Below are 22,873 nucleotides of genomic sequence, written 5' to 3'. Positions count from 1 at the left end.
TGACCAGAAACTGAACTGGAGTAGCCATATAAATACCGTGGCTACAAGAGCAGGTCAGAGGCTAGGAATCCTGCGGCGAGTAACTCACCTCCTGACTCCCCAAAGCCTGTCCACCATCTACAAGGCACAAGTCAGGAGTGTGATGGAATACTCTCCACTTGCCTGGATGGGTGCAGCTCCAACAACACTCAAGAAGCTCGACACCATCCAGAACAAAGCAGCCCGCTTGATTGGCACACCATCCACAAACATTCACTCCCTCCACCACTGACGCACAGTGGCAGCAGTGTGTACCATCTACAAGATGCACTGCAACAACGCAACAAGGCTCCTTAGACAGCACCTTCCAAACCCGCGACCTCTATCATCTCAAAGGACAAGAGCAGCAGATGCATGTGAACGTCACCACCTACATGTTCCCCTCCAAGTCACACACCATCCTGACTTGGAACTATATCGCCGATCCTTCACTGTCGCTGGGTCAAAATCCTGGAACTCCCTTCCTCACAGCACTGTGGGTGTCCCTACCTCACATGGACTGCAGCGGTTCAAGAAGGCAGCTCAGCACCACCTTCTCAAGGGCAATTAGGGATGGGTAATAAATGCTGGCATAGCCAGTGATGTCCACATCCCATGAATGAATTAAAAAAAAATGGTTTTGCACATTTACCTCTTGTGTCAATTTTTGTGCAACACTGGGGGAACAGGCCTGGAGCACAATGAGCCTGCACTATCTGACCCGATGCTGGTAATAATCTGGTAAGTTAACCAAAAAATAGAGATGTTTTCTTTAGAGCTCTGGCCAGAATTTTATGTCCCCCCAAAGAGCGGGATGGTGGTAGAAGTAGGTGTAAAATGGAGTGGGAGGCTTGGGGGGCCCTCCCCGACGCGCTCCTGCCTCCGCCGCCATTTTATGCAGGGCGGCGGAGGCGGAAAACAGCCTGCCTGCCCCAGGCCAATCAATGTCCTTAGGTGGCCAGTTAACAGCCACTTAAGGGCCTCCGCCCGCCACCACGGGTTTTTTACCCTGGACTGGCAGGTAGCCCAGGCCTGAGAAAAGCTGCCCATTAAAAGTTGGTGGCTTTCTGATGACATGGGGGTGGGCCCACCTGATCAGGCACCCTGTGCCCGACAGAGGGCTGCCTCCGATGCCCAAACTACCCTCAACACCCAATACACCCACCCCGCCCCCCCCCCCCCCCCCCACCGTCCCCCAATTAACCACCCTTGCCTCGCCTGGGACCGATCATTGGCCCCTGGCGAGGTCTCAAAAACTTACCCATTCTCCAGGCCTCCCCGACATCTTCTGTCTTCAGCGGGGTTGCAGTCTCAGCAGTGGCCACTGCTCCTGGTGGCTCTGCTGGGACAGAGAGCTGCCGGCCTCTCCTGCTGGCAGCTCCATTAGGTGGGACTTTCTGCCTCAATGAGGTGGAAGTCCCACCTCAGACCAATTAAAGGACTGGGAACTGCAAAATGTGGTCTGGATCCCCAGGCCAGGCAGAGGCGGGACTGCCACTAACGTTTTGGTCGGTGGATAGCTCCCGTCCACCGAGGGTAAAATTCCAGCCTCTGTTACAAAAAAAAGCCAAATACTTGCTAATTCTTGAAGAGGAAGAGAGAAGATATGGAAAGCTGTCAGTTGTTCCTTTTCGGTTTGGCATCCCAAATACGCGTAGATGGCTGTCTCTGGGATCTTCCTAGAACAGTTCTTTTGTGGCAACGTTGAGGATTAGTTCGGCAGACTTTCCAGAAGGAACATGGCAATGGGTTTCTGGCAGGCTTTTCAGGAAGAATGCAGCATCATTTTCTCTATTTCTTACACTCATTCTAAGAGCTTCTCAAAGAAATGGAAAAGCTGGCAGGCTTTTCAAAGAGATCTAAAAAGGCTGAGCTGGGGGTTTGTCCTTGGCAGGTTGATTCTTAAACTCCTTTCAGAACACTGTCCAAACCTCAAGAATCAAGCCTCCTGCCTCCTATAAATTTTGACCTGTCACTTCTCTGTAAACATCTTTTCCAAGTCAAAAGGCCTCTGTTGGGTATTTATCTGAAAACAGGTGACTTCCAGTAAGGGTTGTTTACAAACCAAGTCCAAAAGACCTTCTGATAACCTCAGTGAAAAAAAATCCATGGAATCCTTTTCGGTTTTCCCAAATAAAACAATGCACATAATTCTAAAATACACGAGTTCTCGAAATAAACCTAACAAAAAATAAAGAAGCATGTCATGACAAAAGGAATAGAAGGATATGCTGATAGGGTGAGGTGAAGTAGGGCGGGAGAAAGCTCAGTATGGACGAGTTGGGTCAAATGTCCTGTTTCTGTGCTATAAATTCTATGTAAAAGAAACAAAAAAGTATTTGCAGTTGCAAGAATTTTAAATATTTATAGATATTATCAGTAAGATCTCTCCTTCCATATAAACCCAATCAGCCAGAACAAATAGAAGCATGCTAATACCTATGGAGCTGAATAGGCACATGAAATATAAATTTTGCAAGGCCTTACGAGGATTCACATGCAACCAACATATAGTGAACAATTGCAGGATTGATGCCACCAGAAATCAGTAAAAAACAAACCTCTGGTTGGCTCCCATCTGGAGCACTGCATTCAGTTCTAAGAAGGGTATTTTGGCCTTGGAGTGGTTGCAGCACAGATTCACTGGAATAATACTCAGGCTAAAAGGGTTAAATTATGAAGACAAGTTGCATACATTTGGCTTGTATTCCCTTGAATATAAAAGATTAAGGGGTGGTCCAATTGAGGTGTTTAAAATGATCAGAGGAGTTGATGGGATAAATAGAGAAAAAACTATTCCCTCTGGTGGGGAAGTCTGGAACAAAGGAGCATAACCTTAAAATGAGAGATTGTCTGTTCAAGGGTGATGCCTGAAAGCTCTTCTTCACACAAAGGGTAGTGGGAATCTGGAAATCTCTCTGGGGTCAATTCAAGATTTGAAAACTGAGATTGATAGATTTTTATTAGGCTAGGATTAGGGAACCAAGGTAGGTAATGGAGTTAAGATGCAGTGCAGCATGATCTAATACAATGGTAGAACAGACTCAAGGGGCTGAATAGCTATTCCTGTTCCTATTTTTCAGTACCACTGATGGCACAAGGCTTCACAAAATTTACCCTCTCCTCTAAAAGGAATTTATATTAAGAATTAGAGGAATTAAAGTAATAACATGAAATACACATAACTATTTAATTGCTTCCACAGATCTTAAAACTTTTTCTGCATATAAAAGTACTTTATATATCTTTTTACACCATGTTACAGGAATGAAGGGCTGGATAGTTGATATCCTTTGTCTTCTTAGTGTATCACGTTGTGGATTAAATGAAGAGGACATCCATCAGCTTCTTAAATACCTGGGTTATAATGGAGCATACGAGGTCAGCAGATTTGACTGGGCTGTCTTCCGTGCTGCCTCCATGGAATGGATACAAGAAAGGCCAGATGGATTGTTGAATTTCACCCACCAGTCTATACAAGATGCTGTAGAATATCTCTTTCTAGGTAAAATAGTCACATGTTTTAAAATTGGAAAGGAACATTTAAAATTGTAGAGCCATATTTTCTTTGCAATTATCTTTAATGGACAGTTGAAATTTTCACAAAAGTAACAGTGCAATTCATTGTTATTGTACTTGTTAAGTGGTAACTAAGTACCATGAAATGAACGTAAAATTTGCATCTGCAGCAACAATAGTGCAAACTGCACTTAGAGAATGGTGCAAGAAATTTCTATTCCTGATGCAATGAACAGGTTCACACTGCCCCATGAATTAATAACCCAACTAAACAAGGTTTTGGAATGCATCTGCATTATGCCCAGGTAACATAGAGGATACAGCCTTAGATATGGTATATGCGTTCTATATATCTTGTGTGTGAGATTGAGGAGACTGGGCCAGAGAGATTGAGGAGACTGGGCCTACATTCTTAAGAGTTTAGAAGAATGAGAGGTGATTTCATTGAGGCACACAAAATTCTTACAGGGCTCGACAGGTAGATGCAGGAAGGATGTTTCCCCTGGCTGGGGGGTCTAGAACCAATGGACACAGTCTCCAAATAAGAGGCAGGCCATTTAGAACTGAGATGGGGATGAATTTCTTCATTCAGAGGTGGTGAATCTTTGGAATTCTCTACCCCAAAGGCATGTGAAGGCTTAGTCATTGAGTATATTCAAGGCAGAGATCAATAGATTTCTGGATATTAAAAGATATCTAGGGATATGGGAATAAGTACTGGAAAATGGCGTTGAGGTATAAGATCAGCCATGACCTAGTTGAATGGTGGAGCAGGCTCAAGGGGCCAAATGGCCTACTCCTGCTCCTTTTTCCTATGTTCCATTGTATGTATATCTCTTGGATGAGATGCTAAACCGAGTCCATGTCTACTTGATCAGGCAGATGTAAGAGGTCTCATGACACTTTTCAAAGAAGAGCAGGAAATTCTGACCTTCTTTGAAATAGTGCCATGGAATCTTTTAGGTCCACCTGAGAGTGCAGACGGGGCCTCGGCTTAACATCTCATCCGAAAGATGTCACCTCCAACAGTGCAGCACACACTCAGCACTGCACTGGTGGTGTCAGCCTGGATTTTGTGCTCAAGTGTCTAGAGTGGCACCCACAACCTTCTGACTCAGAGGCAAGAGTGCTATCACTGAGCCACAGGTAACACTAATATGATAAAAGCAAAATACTGCGGATGCTGGAAATCTGAAATAAAAACAAGAAGTGATGGAAATACTCAGCAGGTCTGGTAGCATCTGTGGAGAAATGACATGTCAATAATGACATCCCACAAATATTATGTCCTGTCACAAATTGAGAGAAGAGGAATAAAATGCATGGTTTACACAGCATCAAAATTGCAAAGCCTGGCACTATTGCAAAGCTAATATAACCTTGCTCTGTAATCATTGTGATAAGGATGTGAGAGAGTGCAAAAAAGATTCATGAGAATGATTCCAGGAACGAGGAACTTAACTTACATGGATAGATTGGAGAAGTTGCGGCTATTCTCCTTGAAGGAGAGCAGATTAACAGGAGATTTGATAGAGTATTCAAAATGTTGAGGGGTGTGAACAGAGTAGATAGGGAGAAACTATTCCATTAGTGGAAGGATCGAGAATCAGAGTATACTGATTTAAGGTGATTGGCAAAAGAAGCAACGGCAACATGAGGAAAAACTTTTTTGCGTAACAAGTGGTTAGGATCTGGAATGCATTGCCTGAGAGTGTGGTGAGGCAGATTCAGTTGAGGCCTTCAAAAGAGAATTGGATAATTATCTGAAGAGAAAAAATTTCAGGGCTACAGGGAAAAGATGGGGGAGTGGGATGAGGAGAGTTGCTCTTGCAGAGAGCTGGCACAGACGCGATGGGCTGAATGCTTCCTTCTGTGTTGTAACCATTCTGTGATTTTATGATTACTGCTTAATCAAGAACGGTAGGATTTTGCTACTTCTATAGTTGAAAGTGGTGGTACACCAAGAGTTACTTACATTTTCACAGAATTTAAATGAAATCTACTTAATGGCTGAGACAAGGCACTTGTTACTTACTGTTTTTCAAAAAAATTCTATGCTTAGTTCTGTGTCTGTTCCTCCAAATTGCAGGTGTTATTGTCCCAGTCCATGAATCCACTTTCACCTCTTTTCAAAATCAATTTAACTGTAAAAAAACCCACATTCACCAGTTACTTGGAGGGTACTTTTCACAGCAGAATTACACCCTGAAACTTTACCAAGAGCTACCAAGGCATCTGAAAATGAGTGGAAACCTCAGTGATTTGTGTGCTGTTGTATCTAATCCCCAGTAAGTCAAAATCTTCGCTTATTTCTTATACTGTACAATTATTTTATTGCATTTAGAACTTTTAGTCCAAGTATTGTATATTCTTGTTATTAAGTAGCTTTATACTCTACAGCAAAATGCGACCAAATGCTTTTAAGTTTACATTTCCTAATCTCTTTGGCCTCCTTATCTCGAGAGACAATGGATAAGCGCCTGGAGGTGGTCAGTGGTTTGTGAAGCAGCGCCTGGAGTGGCTATAAAGGCCAATTCTAGAGTGACAGGCTCTTCCACAGGTGCTGTAGAGAAATTTGTTTGTCGGGGCTGTTACACAGTTGGCTCTCCCCTTTCGCTTCTGTCTTTTTTCCTGCCAACTGCTAAGTCTCTTCGACTCGCCACACTACAGCCCCGTCTTTATGGCTGCCCGCCAGCTCTGGCGAATGCTGGCAACTGACTCCCACGACTTGTGATCAATATCACAGGATTTCATGTCGTGTTTGCAGACGTCTTTAAAGCAGAGACATGGACGGCCAGTGGGTCTGATACCAGTGGCGAGCTCGCTGTACAATGTGTCTTTGGGGATCCTGCCATCTTCCATGCGGCTCACATGGCCAAGCCATCTCAAGCGCCGCTGACTCAGTAGTGTGTATAAGCTGGGGATGTTGGCCCCCTCGAGGACTTCTGTGTTGGAGATGCGGTCCTGCCACCTGATGCCAAGGATTCTCCGGAGGCAGCGAAGATGGAATGAATTGAGACGTCGCTCTTGGCTGACATACGTTGTCCAGGCCTCGCTGCCATAGAGCAAGGTACTGAGGACACAGGCCTGATACACTCGGACTTTTGTGTTCTGTGTCAGTGCGCCATTTTCCCACACTCTCTTGGCCAGTCTGGACATAGCAGTGGAAGCCTTTTCCATGCGCTTGTTGATTTCTGCATCTAGAGACAGGTTACTGGTGATAGTTGAGCCTAGGTAGGCCTAATACAGATGCATTTTATGATGTAATTCTTGTGCTTTGTTTCTCCCTCATTTACCTCATCACTTACTTCTGGTGCACTGTGAAAATGAGTGGTTTCAGGGCTTTGCACATACAAATGTTCATATAATGTGGAGCCTTTACTATTTTATTTACTATTATGTTTCTGAGATGCTTTTTAATTTTTGGTGGTGTGTTTGTTGTAATCACTGTTCTTTGCAACATTCCCCTTAGGAGTGATACATTTCTGATGTATTCAAATAATTATTTAAATAAATTATTTAATGAAACAAAACTCTATTGAAGCTGACCAGAAAGATCAAGAACCCAAAGTAAATTCTTTAATGAAATAAACAAGAAAGTCTCCTTTCCTTTGCAACTAGTGACTAGCTACCAATGTTCCTGCTGAGCTGCACAGGTGCACGGCTTCATAGCACCCTGGAAGGTACCGTGCAAGACTTGTTCTGATATAAATTTTGTGCAAAAACATTTAAAGGGCCCGCGCACTGGAAAAAACGGCCATGCACAACAGCTAAATTTTAAAGGGAACACTGCTGACTACCGAAATCACAGGAACATACTTTTGAAATGCACAGTTTTTGACTCTGCAATTTGAACAGCAGCTTGTTAATTACAACAAAAATAGCCATTACCCCATTTTTATCGCTTTAGGAGGAATTTCCCATGTGTGCAGAAGGACTAAATTCACCCTTTGTTCTTCTGTCTCAGTAGGGAAATGGCTGACACATAATGCACTTGAACATTTGGCCCAGTAGCCAAGTGAAATGCGTGGCACACAAATTTAAAAAGTATGCTGGAAACTGAACCACGTTGCCTGATAAATGTTTATTCAAAAGTGAGAGTTGACTAAATGTACTGCAAGTAATAGTTTAATAAAAACCCAAATGCCAGTTTTCTGAATGAGTGATCCTAGCACCATACCTTACCTGCTGGGAGCACAGGATGGAAAGATAAGGGCGCAATCTGCACAATTTTTCAGACTGTGCTCCCACTGGTCAAGGCTCTGTCTTGGGAGCAGCATTCATATAATCATTCCTAGTGTGTCATTAGTGTGTCCATAAGGAGTACACATACTCAGTTTACTCCCACTAACCATTGGCAGGTCAGGATGACTTTCTTTGTTACTTTTACCAACTATTGCAATCTGAACTTCAGGAATTAAAAAGGGAAAACTGCAAATGTTGGAAATCTGATGAAAAGGCAGAATGTTCCAGAAATACACTGCAGGTCTATTAGCATATGAAAAGAGGAAGGGGACAGGTTACCAGTACAGATATATACCTTTCATTAGTATGGTTGTGACAAAAAGTCTATACTTAAAGCACTGCCCCATCATTTCTCTTTTGAGATGTGAACAGGCTTGCTGTGTATTTTCACCGTTCCCTATTCTTACTTCAATCTGAACTCAAACAAGCACCTCATATTGCATTAAATTGACCTTAACATTTCCCCAACCTTTCTATTTGTCTGAATGAAATCACCAAGTTCTTTCATCCTGAATGAAAAGACAATATTATGCTATGAATTCCTGTCAACTGAGGTTGGACCAAAATTGCTCCTTCTCATTTCATTTGAGATTGCGTAGTAACGATCTTTAAACAGAAAACTCCAGGTTTAATTAACTTGCATGTTTGGGCAGATTATTAGGCAATGCACAGACAATGTCCTGTGACCATGTGAAAAGAAGGACAGGAAAAGACCGACTGATCTATCACGTCTGTCCCGAACAGTATGATGCAACTAAGCATCATGGCTTCCATTGAACCTGCCAGCTTGTAGTCACATAATCTCCTAGGAGAGGCAATTAAAAAAAAATAAAAACCCCTAGGGCAATTCCAGGAAAACAAATATGTAAGAAATTCCTCTGACTCCCAAAGGTCAATCAAATCATGTTCCAAGAGATCACAGAGACCATGAGGTAGATATCCAAAGTTGTACATACCTTTATACACAGTGTGATTAGCCACAACAAGGAACTCATCCAGCTCCTTTTGCAGTAAACTTTTCCATAGAACACACATTCACCACACAAGCTGGTAATTTGTTCCGAGTGCTGTGTGAAAGTAAAACCTCCTGACATCTAACCTAGTCATATGCTTGCATAGCTTATAGGCATGACTCCCTCGTTTTCCCTAACCTATCTAATTCAAATAGTCCACACAATCTAGTCCCTTCATCATTTTAAATACTTCAATGACATTTCTCCAAAGCCTATGCTTTTCTAGAGTAAAAAGACCCGTTACTCCAACCCTATCATTTTTACTCTTGAACCACTGTGGAAATTGGAAGCCAATGTACACAGATTAAGCCTCACTTCCCCCGAACTCCTTCTCCCCACTGCTAGAACTGCCCAGAACCCTGGTCCTCATGCTTACCTCAGTGCCGTAGGCCAGCACCACTTCCCGCTCAATTCCCACCTGGAACGCTAATGATGCTAAAAACCACGATGGGCGGGAATCCAATCAAAAGCAGCAGCTTTCCACCGTAAACCTGCTGGCAGTCAAAATCACCCCCTCCGCACCCCACTGCCTCACCCCCAACACCCCAGAAGTTTATTTGAAGTGTGCGTATTTCCTTTTGGGTGGTTAATGCCAATGGCAGCACAATGTCCTAACTTTCATAGGTAAGATGTAAAACAGGTTTCAAAATGAAAGACACTATTTCTTTTCTTTTTCTTTAGAATCATGGATCTAATTTGCCAGAATTCAAAGCATTCTTATCAGTCAAAGCTGGACCTTGTCCACTATTGGGATGTGTTATCGGAGGCGGGGTTCGATCCTGCAGTTACCTATCACAATATGGTGAATGAGTTGCTGGTGGCATCCAATGCATCAGAAAGTAGGAAATGTACATTAGCATTCACAGTTACCATGAAAGAACGTTCTTCTCAATTATTTAATGTAAAAGTTTAAATGATAAACTTTCATTTAATTTACATTGATCTTGGTGAATGGTAAATTATACATCAATTACCAGCAGGTGACCCGTTCATATAACAGAATTACAGGATTGTTACAGTGCAGAAGGAGGCCATTCTGCACCGGCTCTCTGAAAGAGCAATTCATTTGTATTTTGTTATATACTGCAATCCAATTTTACTACAGAACACACATCAAATTCATAAAATGATCTCTACTTCATCAACCGGAGACTTAAAATGTTATATTAAGACAATCAAGAATTAAAAGTCTTAGAATTTCATAGAGAGATACAGCACTGAAACAGGCCCTTCGGCCCACCGAGTCTGTCCCAACCAACAACCACCCATTTATACTAATCCTACATTAATCCCATATTCCCTACCACATCCCCACCATTCTCCTACCACCTACCTACACTAGCGGCAATTTACAATGGGCAATTTACCTATCAACCTGCAAGTCTTTGGCTGTGGGAGGAAACCGGAGCACCCGGCGGAAACCCACACGGTCACAGGGAGAAGTTGCAAACTCGCACAGGCCCAGAACCGAACCCGGGTCGCTGGAGCTGTGAGGCTGCGGTGCTAATCACTGCGCCACTGTGCCGCCCCACTACTGTATCACCAAAACACATCCACACAGATCATCTTTTTAAAATAAAAGACTTCCCTTTGTTCGAGTATGGCTCAATAGGCTCCATTGCACAAGCACAAAGTGAACTGTGCAAAACTGTCATATTCATATATAGGCTTTGACAGTGAGCATCGCCAAACTATTCAAAGAGGCTATCACCTTGCTGAGCCTTATCCTGTCCTCACACAATGCCTCCAGCAGGAGTGAGTGGGTAGCAATTAGGAGTGACAGCCCTGATATTTCCCTTTCCTAATCCAAAGATACTGAGGTCAACAGTAATGCCCCATTGTTGTTCTGGCTGAGACAAGCTAACACCACAAACTGGGACATTTCAGTTTTGTATAGCTCAGCTTCTCAGTGGACAAACATACAAAGCCACTGGACAATTTATATATATATTCATGGACAGTGACTTGCACAGGGTACAGGTTAGAAGTTAAAAACAAAACTGACAGCAAATATTCTGAGCAGGCATTCTGTCCTACTTACCGCAGGCAATGCCAAGCCTTGAGCGAAGTGTAAATCTTTCTGACTATGAAGCCTAATATGCCACATAAAGACAGACAGTGCAGTTTGTAATGACAGAAGCAGCAAGATTAAGTACTTACTTAAGTACTTAACCTTCCATATACTTTTCTTAAGGAGTGGTTTATTGGTTTTAATTAATTAATTAAATTAATATTTTGTATATTCATCATTCATTAAAAATGTCTTCCAGCATATTGCTTGCACATTTAAACCAGATGCAAGAAAAACTTATTGTTTGATAGCTAATCCCTTTCTCACCTTAAGCCTCCAATCTTTCTTATTTCTCATCACACCTTTTTTGCCTTTCTCCCTCATCGGAACTCCTCTGATCTTTCCTTCCTTATTCTTGTTATTATCTCTTATTTCCTGTCTTATTCCTCCAAAGGATTATATAGCACCTTCGTAAGCCTCAGGATGTCCCAAAGCACTTTAGCCAATTAAGTACTTTGGAAGTAGTAGTCAAAGATTCCACAAACAGCAGTGAGATACATGACCAGATAATCTGTTTTAATGATATTGCCAGGGATACTGGGCGAATGCTCTTGCTCTTCTTCAAATAATGCTGTGGGATTTTTGATGTCCAGGCAATAGGGCAGACAGGACCTTGGCTTAATGTCCCAATCAAAAGGCAGCACCTCCAACAGTGCAGCCCTCCTCAGTAGTGCACTTCTGCCTAGATTACATACGAACATACGAATTACAAGCAGTAGTAGGCCATTTGGCCCTTCGAGCCTGCTCCATCATTCAATAGGTTCATGGTTAAACTGATTACTCCACATTTCCACCTACCCCCGATAACCTTCCATCTTATCAGGAATGAACCTACCTCTGCCTTAAAAATATTCAAAGACTCTGCTTCCACCGCCTTTTGCGAAAGAGAATTCCAAAGACACACAACCCTCTGAGAGAAAAAATTTCTCCTCATCTCTGTCTTAAATGGGCGACCCCTTATTTTTAAACAGTGACCCCTAGTTCTAGATTCTCCCACAAGGGGAAACATCCTTTCCACATCCACCCTGTCAAGACCCCTCAGGATCTTATATGTTTCAATCAAGTCTTCTAAATTCCAGCTGATACAAGCCTAGCCTGTCCAATCTTTCCTTGTAAGACAGCCTGCCCATTCCAGGTATTAGTCTAGTAAACCTCAGTACTGCCTACAATGCATTTACATCCTTCCTTAAATAAGGAGATCAGTACTGTACACAGTACTCCAGATGTGGTCTCACCAATGCCCTGTATAACTGAAGCATAACCTCCCTACTTTTGTATTCAATTCCCCTTGTGATAAACGATAACATTCTATTGGCTTTCCTAATTACGTGCTGCAGCTGCATACTAACCTTTTGCGATTCATGCACTAGGACACCCAGCTCCCTCTGCATCTCAGAGCTCTGCAATCTCTCACCATTTAGATAATATGCTTCATTTTTATTCTTCCTGCCAAAGTGGACAATTTCCCACTTTCCCACATTATACTCCATTTGCCAGGTCTTTGCCCAATCACTTAACCTAACTATATCCCTTTGTAGCCCCCTTATGTCCTCTTCACAAGTTACTTTCCTACCTATCTTTGTGTCCAGCAAATTTAGCAACCATACCTTCGGTCCCTCCATCTACGTCATTTATATAAATTGTAAAAAGTTGAGGCCCCAGCAAAGGTCCCTGTGGCACACCACTCGTTACATCTTGCCAACCAGAAAATGACCCATTTATGCCTACTCTCTGTTTCCTGTTAGCTAGCCAATCTTCTATCCATGCCAATATGTTACCCCCTACACCATGAGCTTTTAATTTAGAGTCATAGAGTTATACAGCACAGAAACAGGCCCTTCGGCCCATCGTGTCTGTGCCATCCATCAAGCACCTAACTATTCTAATCCCATTTTCCAGCACTTGGCCCATAGCCTTGCATGCTATGGCATTTCAAGTGCTCATATAAATACTTCTTAAATGTTGTGAGGGTTCCTGCCTCTACCACCTCTTCAGGCAGAGCGATCCAGATTGCAATCACCCTCCGAGTGAAATTTTTTTTCCCACAAATCCCCTCTAAACCTCCTGCCCTTACCTTAAATCTATGCCCCCTGGTTATTGACCCCTCCGCTAGGGGAAAAAGTTTCTTCCTATCTAACCTATCAATGCCCCTCATAATTTTGTATACCTCAATCATGTCCCCACTCAGCCTTCTCTGCTCTAAGGAAAACAACCCTCGCCTTTTCAGTCTCGCTTCATAGCTGAAATGCTCCAACCCAGACAACATCCTGGTGAATCTCCTCTGCACCCTCTCCAGTGCAATCACATCCTTCCTGTTGTGCGGTGCCCAGAACTGTACACAGTACTCCAGCTGTGGCCTAACTAGCGTTTTATACAGCTCCATCATAACCTCCCTGCTCTTATATTCTGTGCCTCAGCTAATAAAGGCAAATATTCCATATGCCTTCCTAACCACCTTATCTACCTGTGCTGCTGCCTTCAGTGATCTATGGACAAGTATATCAAGGTCCCTCTGACCCTCTGTGCTTCCTATAGTCCTACCCATTGTATATTCCCTTGCCTTGTTAGTCCTCCCAAAATGCATCGCCTCACATTTCTCAGGATTAAATTCCATTTGCCACTGCTCCGCCCATCTTACCAGCCCATCTATATCGTCCTGTAATCTAAGGCTTTCCTCCTCACCATTTACGACACCACCAATTTTCGTGTCATCTGCGAACTTACTGTTCATACCTCCTATGTTCACATCTAAATCATTAACGTACACTACAAACAGCAAAGGTCCCAGCACCGATCCCTGCAGTACACCACTGGTCACAGGCTTCCACTCGCAAAAACAACCCTCAACCATCACCCTCTGCCTCCTGCCACTAAGCCAATTTTGGATTCAAGTTGCCAAATTGCCCTGGATCCCATGGGCTCTTACCTTCTTAACTAATCTCTCATGCGGGACCTTATCAAAAGCCTTACTGAAGTCCATGTAGACAACATCAACTGCCTTACCCTCATCTACACATCTAGTCTCCGCCTCGCAAAATTCAATCAAATTAGTTAGACACGATCTCCCCTTGACAAAGCCATGCTAACTATCCCTAAGTAATCGCTGCCTCTCCAAGTGAAGATTAACCCTGTCCCTCAGAATTTTTTCCAGTAGTTTCCCAACCACTGATGTTAGACTTAGGATTTTCCTTTATCTTGCCCACCATGTTTTTTCATGTCCCCTCTTCGCTCTCCTAATTACTTTTTTATGTACCCCATACACTTTCTATACTCCTCTTGCGCCTCTGCTGTTTTCAGCGCTCTGAATCTGCCATAAGCCTCCTTTTTTTTCCTGATCCAATCCTCTATATCCCTTGACATCCAGGGTTCCCTGGACTTGTTGGTCCTACCCTTCACCTTACCTGGTACACGTTGGTTCTGAACTCTCACTATTTCCTCTTTGAATGACTCCCACTGGTCTGACGTAGACTTTCCTACAAGTAGCTGCTCCCAGTCCACTTTGTCCAGATCCTGTTTTATCATAATGAAATCGGCCTTCCCCCAATTCAGTACCTTTATTTCCAGTCCACCATTGTACTTTTCCATAACTACCTTAAATCTTACAGAGTTATGGTCACTATCCCAGAAATACTCCCCCACTGACACTTCTGTCACTTGTCCAGCTTCATTCCCTAGGATTAGGTCCAGTACTGCCCCTTCTCTTGTCGGACTTGATTGCCGGCACAGACACGATGGGCCGAAGGGCCTGTTTCTGTGCTGCATGACTCTATGACGCTATGAGGACTTTCTACGTACTGGCATCTGCAGTAATCTTTGATGTGACACCTTATCAAATGCCTTCTGGAAATCTAAGTACAATACATCCACAGCGCATGTAATTCCTTCAAAGAACTCCAATAAATTGGTTAAACATGCTTTCTCTTTCACAAAACTATGTTGACTGCCTGATTACCTTGAATTTTTCTAAATCCCCTGCTATAGCCTCTTTAATAATAGCTTCTAACATTTTCCCTAAGACAGATGTTAAGTTAATTGGCCTGTATTTCCTGCTTTCTGTCTCCCTCCCTTTTTGAATCAAGGAGTTACATTCACTATTTTCCAATCTAACGGAACCTTCCCCGAATCTAGGGAATTTTGGAAAATTAAAACTAACGCATCAACTATCTCACTAGCCACTTCTTTTAACACCCTAGGATGAAGTCCATCAGGACCTGGGGACTTGTCAGGCCACAGCTCCAACAATTTGTTCAGTACCACTTCCCTGGTGATTGTAATTTTCTTGAGTTCCTCCCTCCCTTCCATTTCCTGACTTATAGCTAATACTGGGATGTTACTTGTATCCTCAATAGTGAAGACCGATGCAAAATATCTGTTCAATTCATCTGCCATCTCCTTATTATCCATTATTAATTCCCCAGACTCACTCTTTATAGGACCAATGCTCATTTTGTTAACTCTTTTTAAAATATCTATAGAAACTCTTACTATCTGTCTTTATGTTTCTAGCTGGCTTTCTCTCGTACTCTAATTTTACCTTCCTTATCAATCTTTTCGTCATTCTTTGCTGTCTCAAGTCTTTTAGTGGCGCTTGAACTTATGATCTGCTTATTTAGGCAATAGTACTACCAGTGAGCCAAGGCCGATGACCCCTTTTTCTCAGTGGTACACCCTCCCTTTATTCTTTCTAAGTTTCTATGTGCTCTTGTTCTCACTTACGTTAAAATCAAGACTCGTAACAGCCTGCAACTCTGCCAGGCTGTCAACCTGGCCAGCTGCCAAGCGGGAAACGGAACCAAAAAATGTTAATGAGGTCCTGCCGTTGTTCAACAGCACCTCCCATCCCCGGCCGTGCCTGGTTCTTTGAACATTTTTTGGCCATCCCCACACCCTCTCCAACTCTCTTTAAATATCTGGGCCCGTATCATTCATAGTATTTCCTCTCTCAAACCATCATCTAGCTTGGCTTCACCTAATGACCCCACCCCCCACCACCGATTTACCTCATCACTTGTCATTTTTTTATTCATGGTAATACCCTGTAAGATAGTTTTGCCCATCATCTTGGTTTCCTAATCATTTAAAAAAAATGGTAATTAATAGCTCAAAAATATGCATCTTTAAAGTAGGTTCCTGTTTTTTAAAAAAGTAGACCAAACAAGTTCAAGAGTGTTTGGGGATCTTTCTAGTAGGCACTTTGCAGCCTTCTGGGCTTAATATTGACTTTAACTTAATTTGACTTTAAACCTTAACTATAGCTCCCACTTCTCTCTGGCAGGTTCTGCTGGCAATGTGGGATAAGTGTGCCAGTGCTTCTGGGGATGGGAGGAAGAAGAGGATGGGGATTGGGATTCGCCCCCCCCCCCCACCTCACAACTGCATGAGAACATTATGCTGGTGATGTGGTTTGCACCTTTGGTGCTTTTTCTTTAACAGACCTTTGGACTACTGGAATCTGCTCCACTTTGCCAGTTTTTCATGCTTGCCTTTCTGCCTGCCTATCTCCCACGCCTTGTTTTATTTACTTTTTCTAAGATTGATTTTAATATCCCCACCTGAAGGAAATAGGAAGGAAAGGAAGAGGAGTGTAAAAATGAAGCAGGGCAGTTAGCCAGTCTTTATCCTGCTAACTGCAATTTTAAATTGCAGGAGGGAATAATGCCCAACCCAAGCTGGCAGGGATCCTTTTCAAATAGCCAGCTTGGCTTCTGATCCCGGGAGCAGCATCCTTGGCAAGAAGAGTCTCAGCAATATAAGTTTAAACAAACATTTAAAAAAATTTCCTCTTAGGCCAGGAGGAACACTACTCTGAGTCCTACAAGGAATCCTTGAGCCTCCCCTTCCCCACTCTCACTGGGATTCCCCAGCAGATCATTTAGCTTGTGTCGGCTACTGTTCTTCTGCATCCCACATTACAACAGCCACTGCACTTCAGAAAGTACTTCATTGGCTGTATGATGCTTTGGGGCATCCTGAGGTTGTCAAAGGTGCCTTATATATACAAGTTTTTTCATTTTTTAATTCAAACACATTGCAAGCAGTTCATTCATTCATACCAGACACCCATTCCTGTCTATGGAAAACCTCTCACCTGGCTTGGAAAGATTAATGTTTGTCATTGCAGGTGGTGACAATGAAATGTTGAGCTATGACAGCTGCAGTCAAGCTACTTTGATATGGTTTACTGCAGAGTTTCTGAAAGAACTTGATAAGACCATAGCAGCAGAAGAATTGCTTCTAATTGCTCATACTTTGATACCACAGGTAAATTAACAATATATACTGAGACTGTATTCAAATACATGTATAATATTTAGAACGACAAGATAGAATCTGTGATTATTTTTCATAATGACCATCATCTTTAGTTTTTATATAGATATTTTGGGATAAAATTACAAACGTTAAAGTACAATAATACTATAAGCTGCATTAAAACATGAACAAACATTCTAAAGGCCTGCTCGGGTCTGCAAAAAAAAACCCCAACCCGAACCCAACCCAGCCCGAGTCCTTCCATTTTTTCCCATGCCCGATTCGACCCAACCTGACCATCAGTTACCTTCCGTTTTTCACTTTGTTGCTGATCTGCACAAGCTTAAAATAACTGTAACAAAACCACCTTTCTAGTCCAAAAATTAAATTAACATTGGAGCCACTTACCTGTGATAGAGAGCATGTCAGACCTGGTCCAACCCGAGCCCAAATGCTGGACCCGGAAGTGCAACCTGAGCCGAGCCGACCCGAACCCGACACATGTCGTCGGGTCCTGTCGGGTTCGGGTCAGGTAGCAGGCCTTTAAAACATTCACAGTCCTGACACATGCAATTATGATAATTGAGATCACAAAGCACCGTGCTTCAAATTAAGTTTAAATATGTTTTAAACTCTAGATATAGAGAAAATGTTTCCGTATGTGGGAAATCCAAAATTAGGGATCATAAATATATGATAGTCACTAATAAATCCAATAGGGGATTTGGTGGAAACTTCTTTACTCAATGAGTAGTTAGAATGTGGAACTCACTACCACAGGGAGTAGTTGAGGCAAAGAGCATAGAATAATTTAAGGGGAAGTTAGATAAACACATGAGGGAGAAAGGAGTTGAAGGTTATGCTGATAGGGTGAGGCAAAGTAAGGTGGGAGCTGGCTCATGTGTAGGTTAAACAATGACGTGGACCAATTGGGCTAAATGGCCTATTTCTCTGTGGTTAATTCTATGTAAATGGCACTAGAATTTAAAGTTGCAGTGCAATTTTTAAAAAGTCCCCTTGTATATAGTAGTTTTCAAGCAGTATGTGTATTTTTTAAAACAAAAATGAATATAAACTTGGCCACCATTTGTAAATGGTTGGTAGTGTTTTATTGATTTGTTACACCAGATTTGTAATGTAAATACTCAGCTGCACAGTGCTGTGGGCATTTTGCACATTTGAAAGAGATTAGGTAACTTGGATTTATACTGTACTGTTTAGAGCGCCGCAAAGGCTCAATAGGAAAAAGCCACAGTTTAGGGTCATTTTGCCATAGTGCACCAAGAGGCTGAAACCAATGTAAAATCCCTTGGGCTGTATGTATCTCGAAGTGTTTAATGTAATGTAAATGTAGATGCAATCTGCATTGTAAGTGAAGTGAGGCACCCTACAATGCCATATATTTAACCAAATTGATCTGTTTTGCACTATGTGAACTGCCACATTTGAATTGTACTGTAATGTACCTTTAAAATTTTATGAATCAAGTATATTTTTGGAAAATAATATATACTGCACTCTTTAGGTACTTTTCTTTAATGCAATCAGTTTTAGCAAGTCCTAGCTGTTTTACATTTGGATTGCTGCCTGTGCTTTATATTTTGTGCATTCACATGATGTGGGCATTGCTGGCAAGGCCAGCATTTATTGCCCTGAACTGAGTGACTTGCTAAGCCATTTCAGAGGGCAGTTATGAGTCAACAACAGTGCTGTGGGTCTGGAGTCACGTAGATACTAGACTGGGTAAGGACAACAGATTTCCTTCCCTAAAAGACATTAACGAACCAGGTAGATTTTAACAGAAATCCAGTAGGTTCAAATTCACCATTGCTGATACCAACTTTTGATTCCAGATTTATTTTTTAACTGAATTTAAATTCCCCAGCTGCCTTGATGGAATTTGAACTTATGTCACTAGTTCATTAATTCCGGCCTCTGGATTACTAATTCAGTAACGTAAACATTATGCTACAGTTCCCTTCAATCCAGCAGCACTAGCACTCAAATTTGGGGCAGGTGGTCTCCTGGAGTGCCTCCCCTCCTCAGTGCACTCAGCAAACTTCTAAGTTATTCTGCCATTTTTTGAAATGATGGGCCTTCAACACTATTTTGTATTGACTCAAAAATGGCTGTGTAAATGCAGCCTCATTTAATATCAGCATTGGAAGCATCTCCATGTTTTTTGAATCAGTTTATTTGGAGGATTCCTCCTGTTACGACCAGGTGAGAAAGGTGTCTAGGGGTCCCTCTCAGCCTTCACCTGGTCTTACCATAACAGGGTTTAATTTTAAACACACCGTGTTTTCAGCTCCCCCTTGGTGAATCCTTGTTCCCGCTTTCCAATTGTAAGGCAAAGAAACCAACACAAGCAGGCTTTCTTAGGTTTAAAGAAGAAAGGTTGAAATTCATTAAACTTAAACTTAAACTCTAAAGTGGTTAACGCCTGCGGATACATAACGTTCCCACACTAGCATGCATATGCGATACATACATGCAAATAGAGACAGAAAAAAGCAGAAGAAATGTAAAGTGGAAAAGTTTGAGGCAATATCTAAAGAGATTTTGTTACGGTTCTTCGAGCTCACTGTAGCGCCCTTGATTGTAGGTAGATCTTGCTTTTCATTGGAGCCCAGTATTCTTCTTAAACCTTGTTCGCTGTAGGAGACATTTCTCTCTTGGTGTTCATGTGTCTTCAGTGGATTCAGAGGCTTGTGAGAAAGAGATGGGAGCAGGCAGACAGGAGAGATCTTCTCAGTCCAGCAGCAAACAGACGCTCTGTTGAAACTGTTTGTACAATTCAGAAAATCCCAGGTTGCCAAGCAGGTTAGTTATGTGACTAACTGGTCTGACTACGTCTTGGATTGTATCACTTTAGCAGTCTCTGGAATTCTCCACTTACACACAATACCTGGTGATCAAGGTCCATTGTGGGTTGAATGTGTCAGGGAATGGTCCTTTGTCCTTCCAATCACCATCTATTAATATGCAAATGTCTTTTCCAGCCACGGCTGATCTCTTTAACAAGTCCTTTCTTCACTCCAGTAACAGTTTAAAATCAATGTTCGTGACAAAATTAATGTGCTTCATGCTTGGCAGGTAGGGGCCTAGCAGGACACAATTAAAACAATTGAATAACAGATGAACAAAGTGAAAATTTTAAAACTTACAAATGTTTTGTTAAAATTACATAAAAACTGCTCATAAACTGCACTTTTTTTTCATATAATGCACAACAACTTGCATTTAAATAGTACTTTAATGTGTAAAAATGCCATGGTGCTTTACAGAAGCATAAGAAAAATGGGTACTGAGTCAAAGAAGAAGTGATTAAGAGGGGCAAAAGCTTGGTACGGTAGTGTACAGGTTATGTTACTGGATTAATAATCCAGAGAATATGAGTTCATTGTTAGTTAAATGTGAGAACCTGAATTCAGTTTTTAAAAAAATCTGTAAATAAAAAGCTGATATCAGTAGGAGTGGCAGTTGAGCTGTCTGATTGTCAGAAAAACTAATGTTCCTTAAGGAAGGAAACTTTTTGTCCTTACTGGTCTGGTCCACATGTGACTCCAGTGCCACACCAGGATGGTGAATTGTTAACTGCTCTTAGCTATTCAGTTGTATCAAACTATTACAATGAGTAACAAGAGTTAATGCTGTGGGAGTACCTTGATCACATAGACTGCAGCAGTTCAAGAAGAAAATGTTGGCCTTGCCAGAGGTCCCCTCATGAATAATAAAAGAGGTGGGTTTCAAGGAGAGGCCTAACAGAGAGGAAGGAGGTGGAGAGGCAGCAGAATCTAGGAAGGGAATTCCAGAATGAAACCTAGTGGAGTGAAAGGAGGGTGAAGGGGAACACATAAGATGCCAGAACAAGAGGAATCAATAGTACAGGGGATGTAGGTGGGGGAGCTTGTAGGAGTAGTGGAGGCTATAGAGGAGCGAGTCCATGGAAGAATTTAAACACAAGACTAAAATTTTAAATCTGAAGTATTGGTGGAGCAGAAGCCAATGTAGATAAACAAAGATATGTGTGATAGGGGAATGGAACTTTGTATAGGATAGGATGTGGGCAGCAGCATATTAGATAAGCTGAAGGTTATGGAAGGTAGAGGATGGGAGATTGGAGGATCACAAAGTATGGAAGTAATTGAATGTGGGGTGGTAAATAAGGATTTCAGGGCTAACATAGGGAGGGAGGCAGGTAATGCTACGGAGTGGAGGTAGATGATCTTTTTGATGGAGAGAATATGGAAAAGTCTTTATCATATCACTCGTCTCTTTGGAAAGTTCAGTTGCAATGTAATCCTGGACCATGTACTTTATTGATTTTAGTCATGTCCTCTGAACCTGAAGGAAACAGAGATTTATTTCAAAGTGCATTACAGCATTGGACAGCTATGTCTCAGTGCGGGCAAGATAAAGGACGCAGAAAAGCATTTTCGAAAGGCTTTGCACAGTATCGAATATGCATCGAAAGATATCAGGAAAAATCTTCCAGATACATTAAGGTGCACAGGTAATGGAACAAATGTTATGTGTAACTCAGTAAAGTGCATTTTTTGAACATATACCAGATGAGCTGGAGAGCATTAAGAAGGCTGTAATGTGCTTGACAAATTCTGTTGATACTGTAAACCACAATGAGCCAATTTACATCAGTGTTCCCCAATTTACGTAACAACTCATAATTCTCTCCAGTCCAATTTTAATTTTATATAGGGAATATATATTTGTTCTCCTGAGTGGTCCTGGTTGATGTACATCCTACAGAACATTTTGAGGCACAGGTTTGCAGATTAATTCAGTTTCTGCCCATCTGCACCAGGACAGTAATGGAAATCTTACATAACTATTACTAGGTGGGGTTAAACAACATCATTTAGTGTGCGTGCTGTTAATAGCATCAGTATTCACACAAGAAAGGCACTAATTTGCTTTATTTGTGGCAATAAATATGTATCACAGTGTGCTGAATTTTTAAGTTAAATTTTTTAAAAAGCATTGGTAACTGAACAGAGAAAATTCATTATTAATTTATTTTGCAGCACAATTGTTGTTTAAATTGGCTAATTTAATTATGCAAGGAGGCTCAACTGAAGTTGGTGACATACTGCAGAAGGCCAAGAGAGCTACTAAAAAGATCAGTGATCCGTGTGCAGAAGCAAATCTAAAAATTCTTGAAGGTTTCCAAAAGTGAGTTTGTTTATTGGTTATTTTAGTCTGTCCTTCATGCAGTGGTATTTTCTGTCAAAGATTGTGGGTGCGTAATTCGGATCAGTGGCAATGCCGGAGATGGTGATACTGAAGCCGATTGGCCTCCTGGGGTGTGCGCTGCACCACTGCTTGCTTCCAGTGCAGCCCACATGGTGTAGCACCTTGAGAAAGGCGCTCATCTGGACACCCACGCTGAGGGCTGGCAGCAACTGAATGCATGCTATCATAACATCACACCGCCCTACTGGTCGCATGATGCCTATTTACAAAATTTGGACCATGCAGGTCCATTCAACGAATTTGCACATCGCTCACAAAGGATCAAGTGTTCAGCTGCAAGATGGGCCCTGCACTAACATTACTTAAAAGCTCCAGGCACCCAACTTGCAGGTAAGGTAATTTTGAAGAACCTTTGTATTGCAAAGTGTCTCACAGTACTCGGGAGTGTTTTTGGAGGTGTTGTGGTGAGTTCCTGGATTTGGTAGGGAGTGTTGCTGTGTTGACACAGGGAGAGCAGAGGAGTAGGTGACCTGTCTACACA

At 42.1% G+C, this 22,873-nt stretch overlaps 1 protein-coding gene across 3 annotated transcripts in view; it reads left to right on the top strand.

The window, feature by feature from the left end:
• The window catches only part of ttc41 (tetratricopeptide repeat domain 41), a 54,645-nt gene that overhangs the window by 18,484 nt on the left and 13,288 nt on the right, over nt 1-22,873 (top strand). For 2 of the 3 annotated variants that reach the window (XM_068050304.1, XM_068050303.1), the window contains exons 7-12: nt 3,284-3,523; nt 5,627-5,825; nt 9,477-9,634; nt 16,988-17,127; nt 21,451-21,634; nt 22,164-22,311. In XM_068050304.1, the coding sequence (XP_067906405.1) occupies nt 3,284-3,523; nt 5,627-5,825; nt 9,477-9,634; nt 16,988-17,127; nt 21,451-21,634; nt 22,164-22,311 (1,069 nt within the window). The remainder of the gene's footprint in view (nt 1-3,283; nt 3,524-5,626; nt 5,826-9,476; nt 9,635-16,987; nt 17,128-21,450; nt 21,635-22,163; nt 22,312-22,873) is intronic. The other variant, XM_068050305.1, reaches the window with a different exon arrangement.

The sequence above is a fragment of the Heterodontus francisci genome, chromosome 18, assembly GCF_036365525.1.
Source record: "Heterodontus francisci isolate sHetFra1 chromosome 18, sHetFra1.hap1, whole genome shotgun sequence".
Classification (NCBI taxonomy): Eukaryota; Metazoa; Chordata; class Chondrichthyes; order Heterodontiformes; family Heterodontidae; genus Heterodontus; species Heterodontus francisci.
This window is presented reverse-complemented; position numbering and strand designations above follow the sequence as displayed.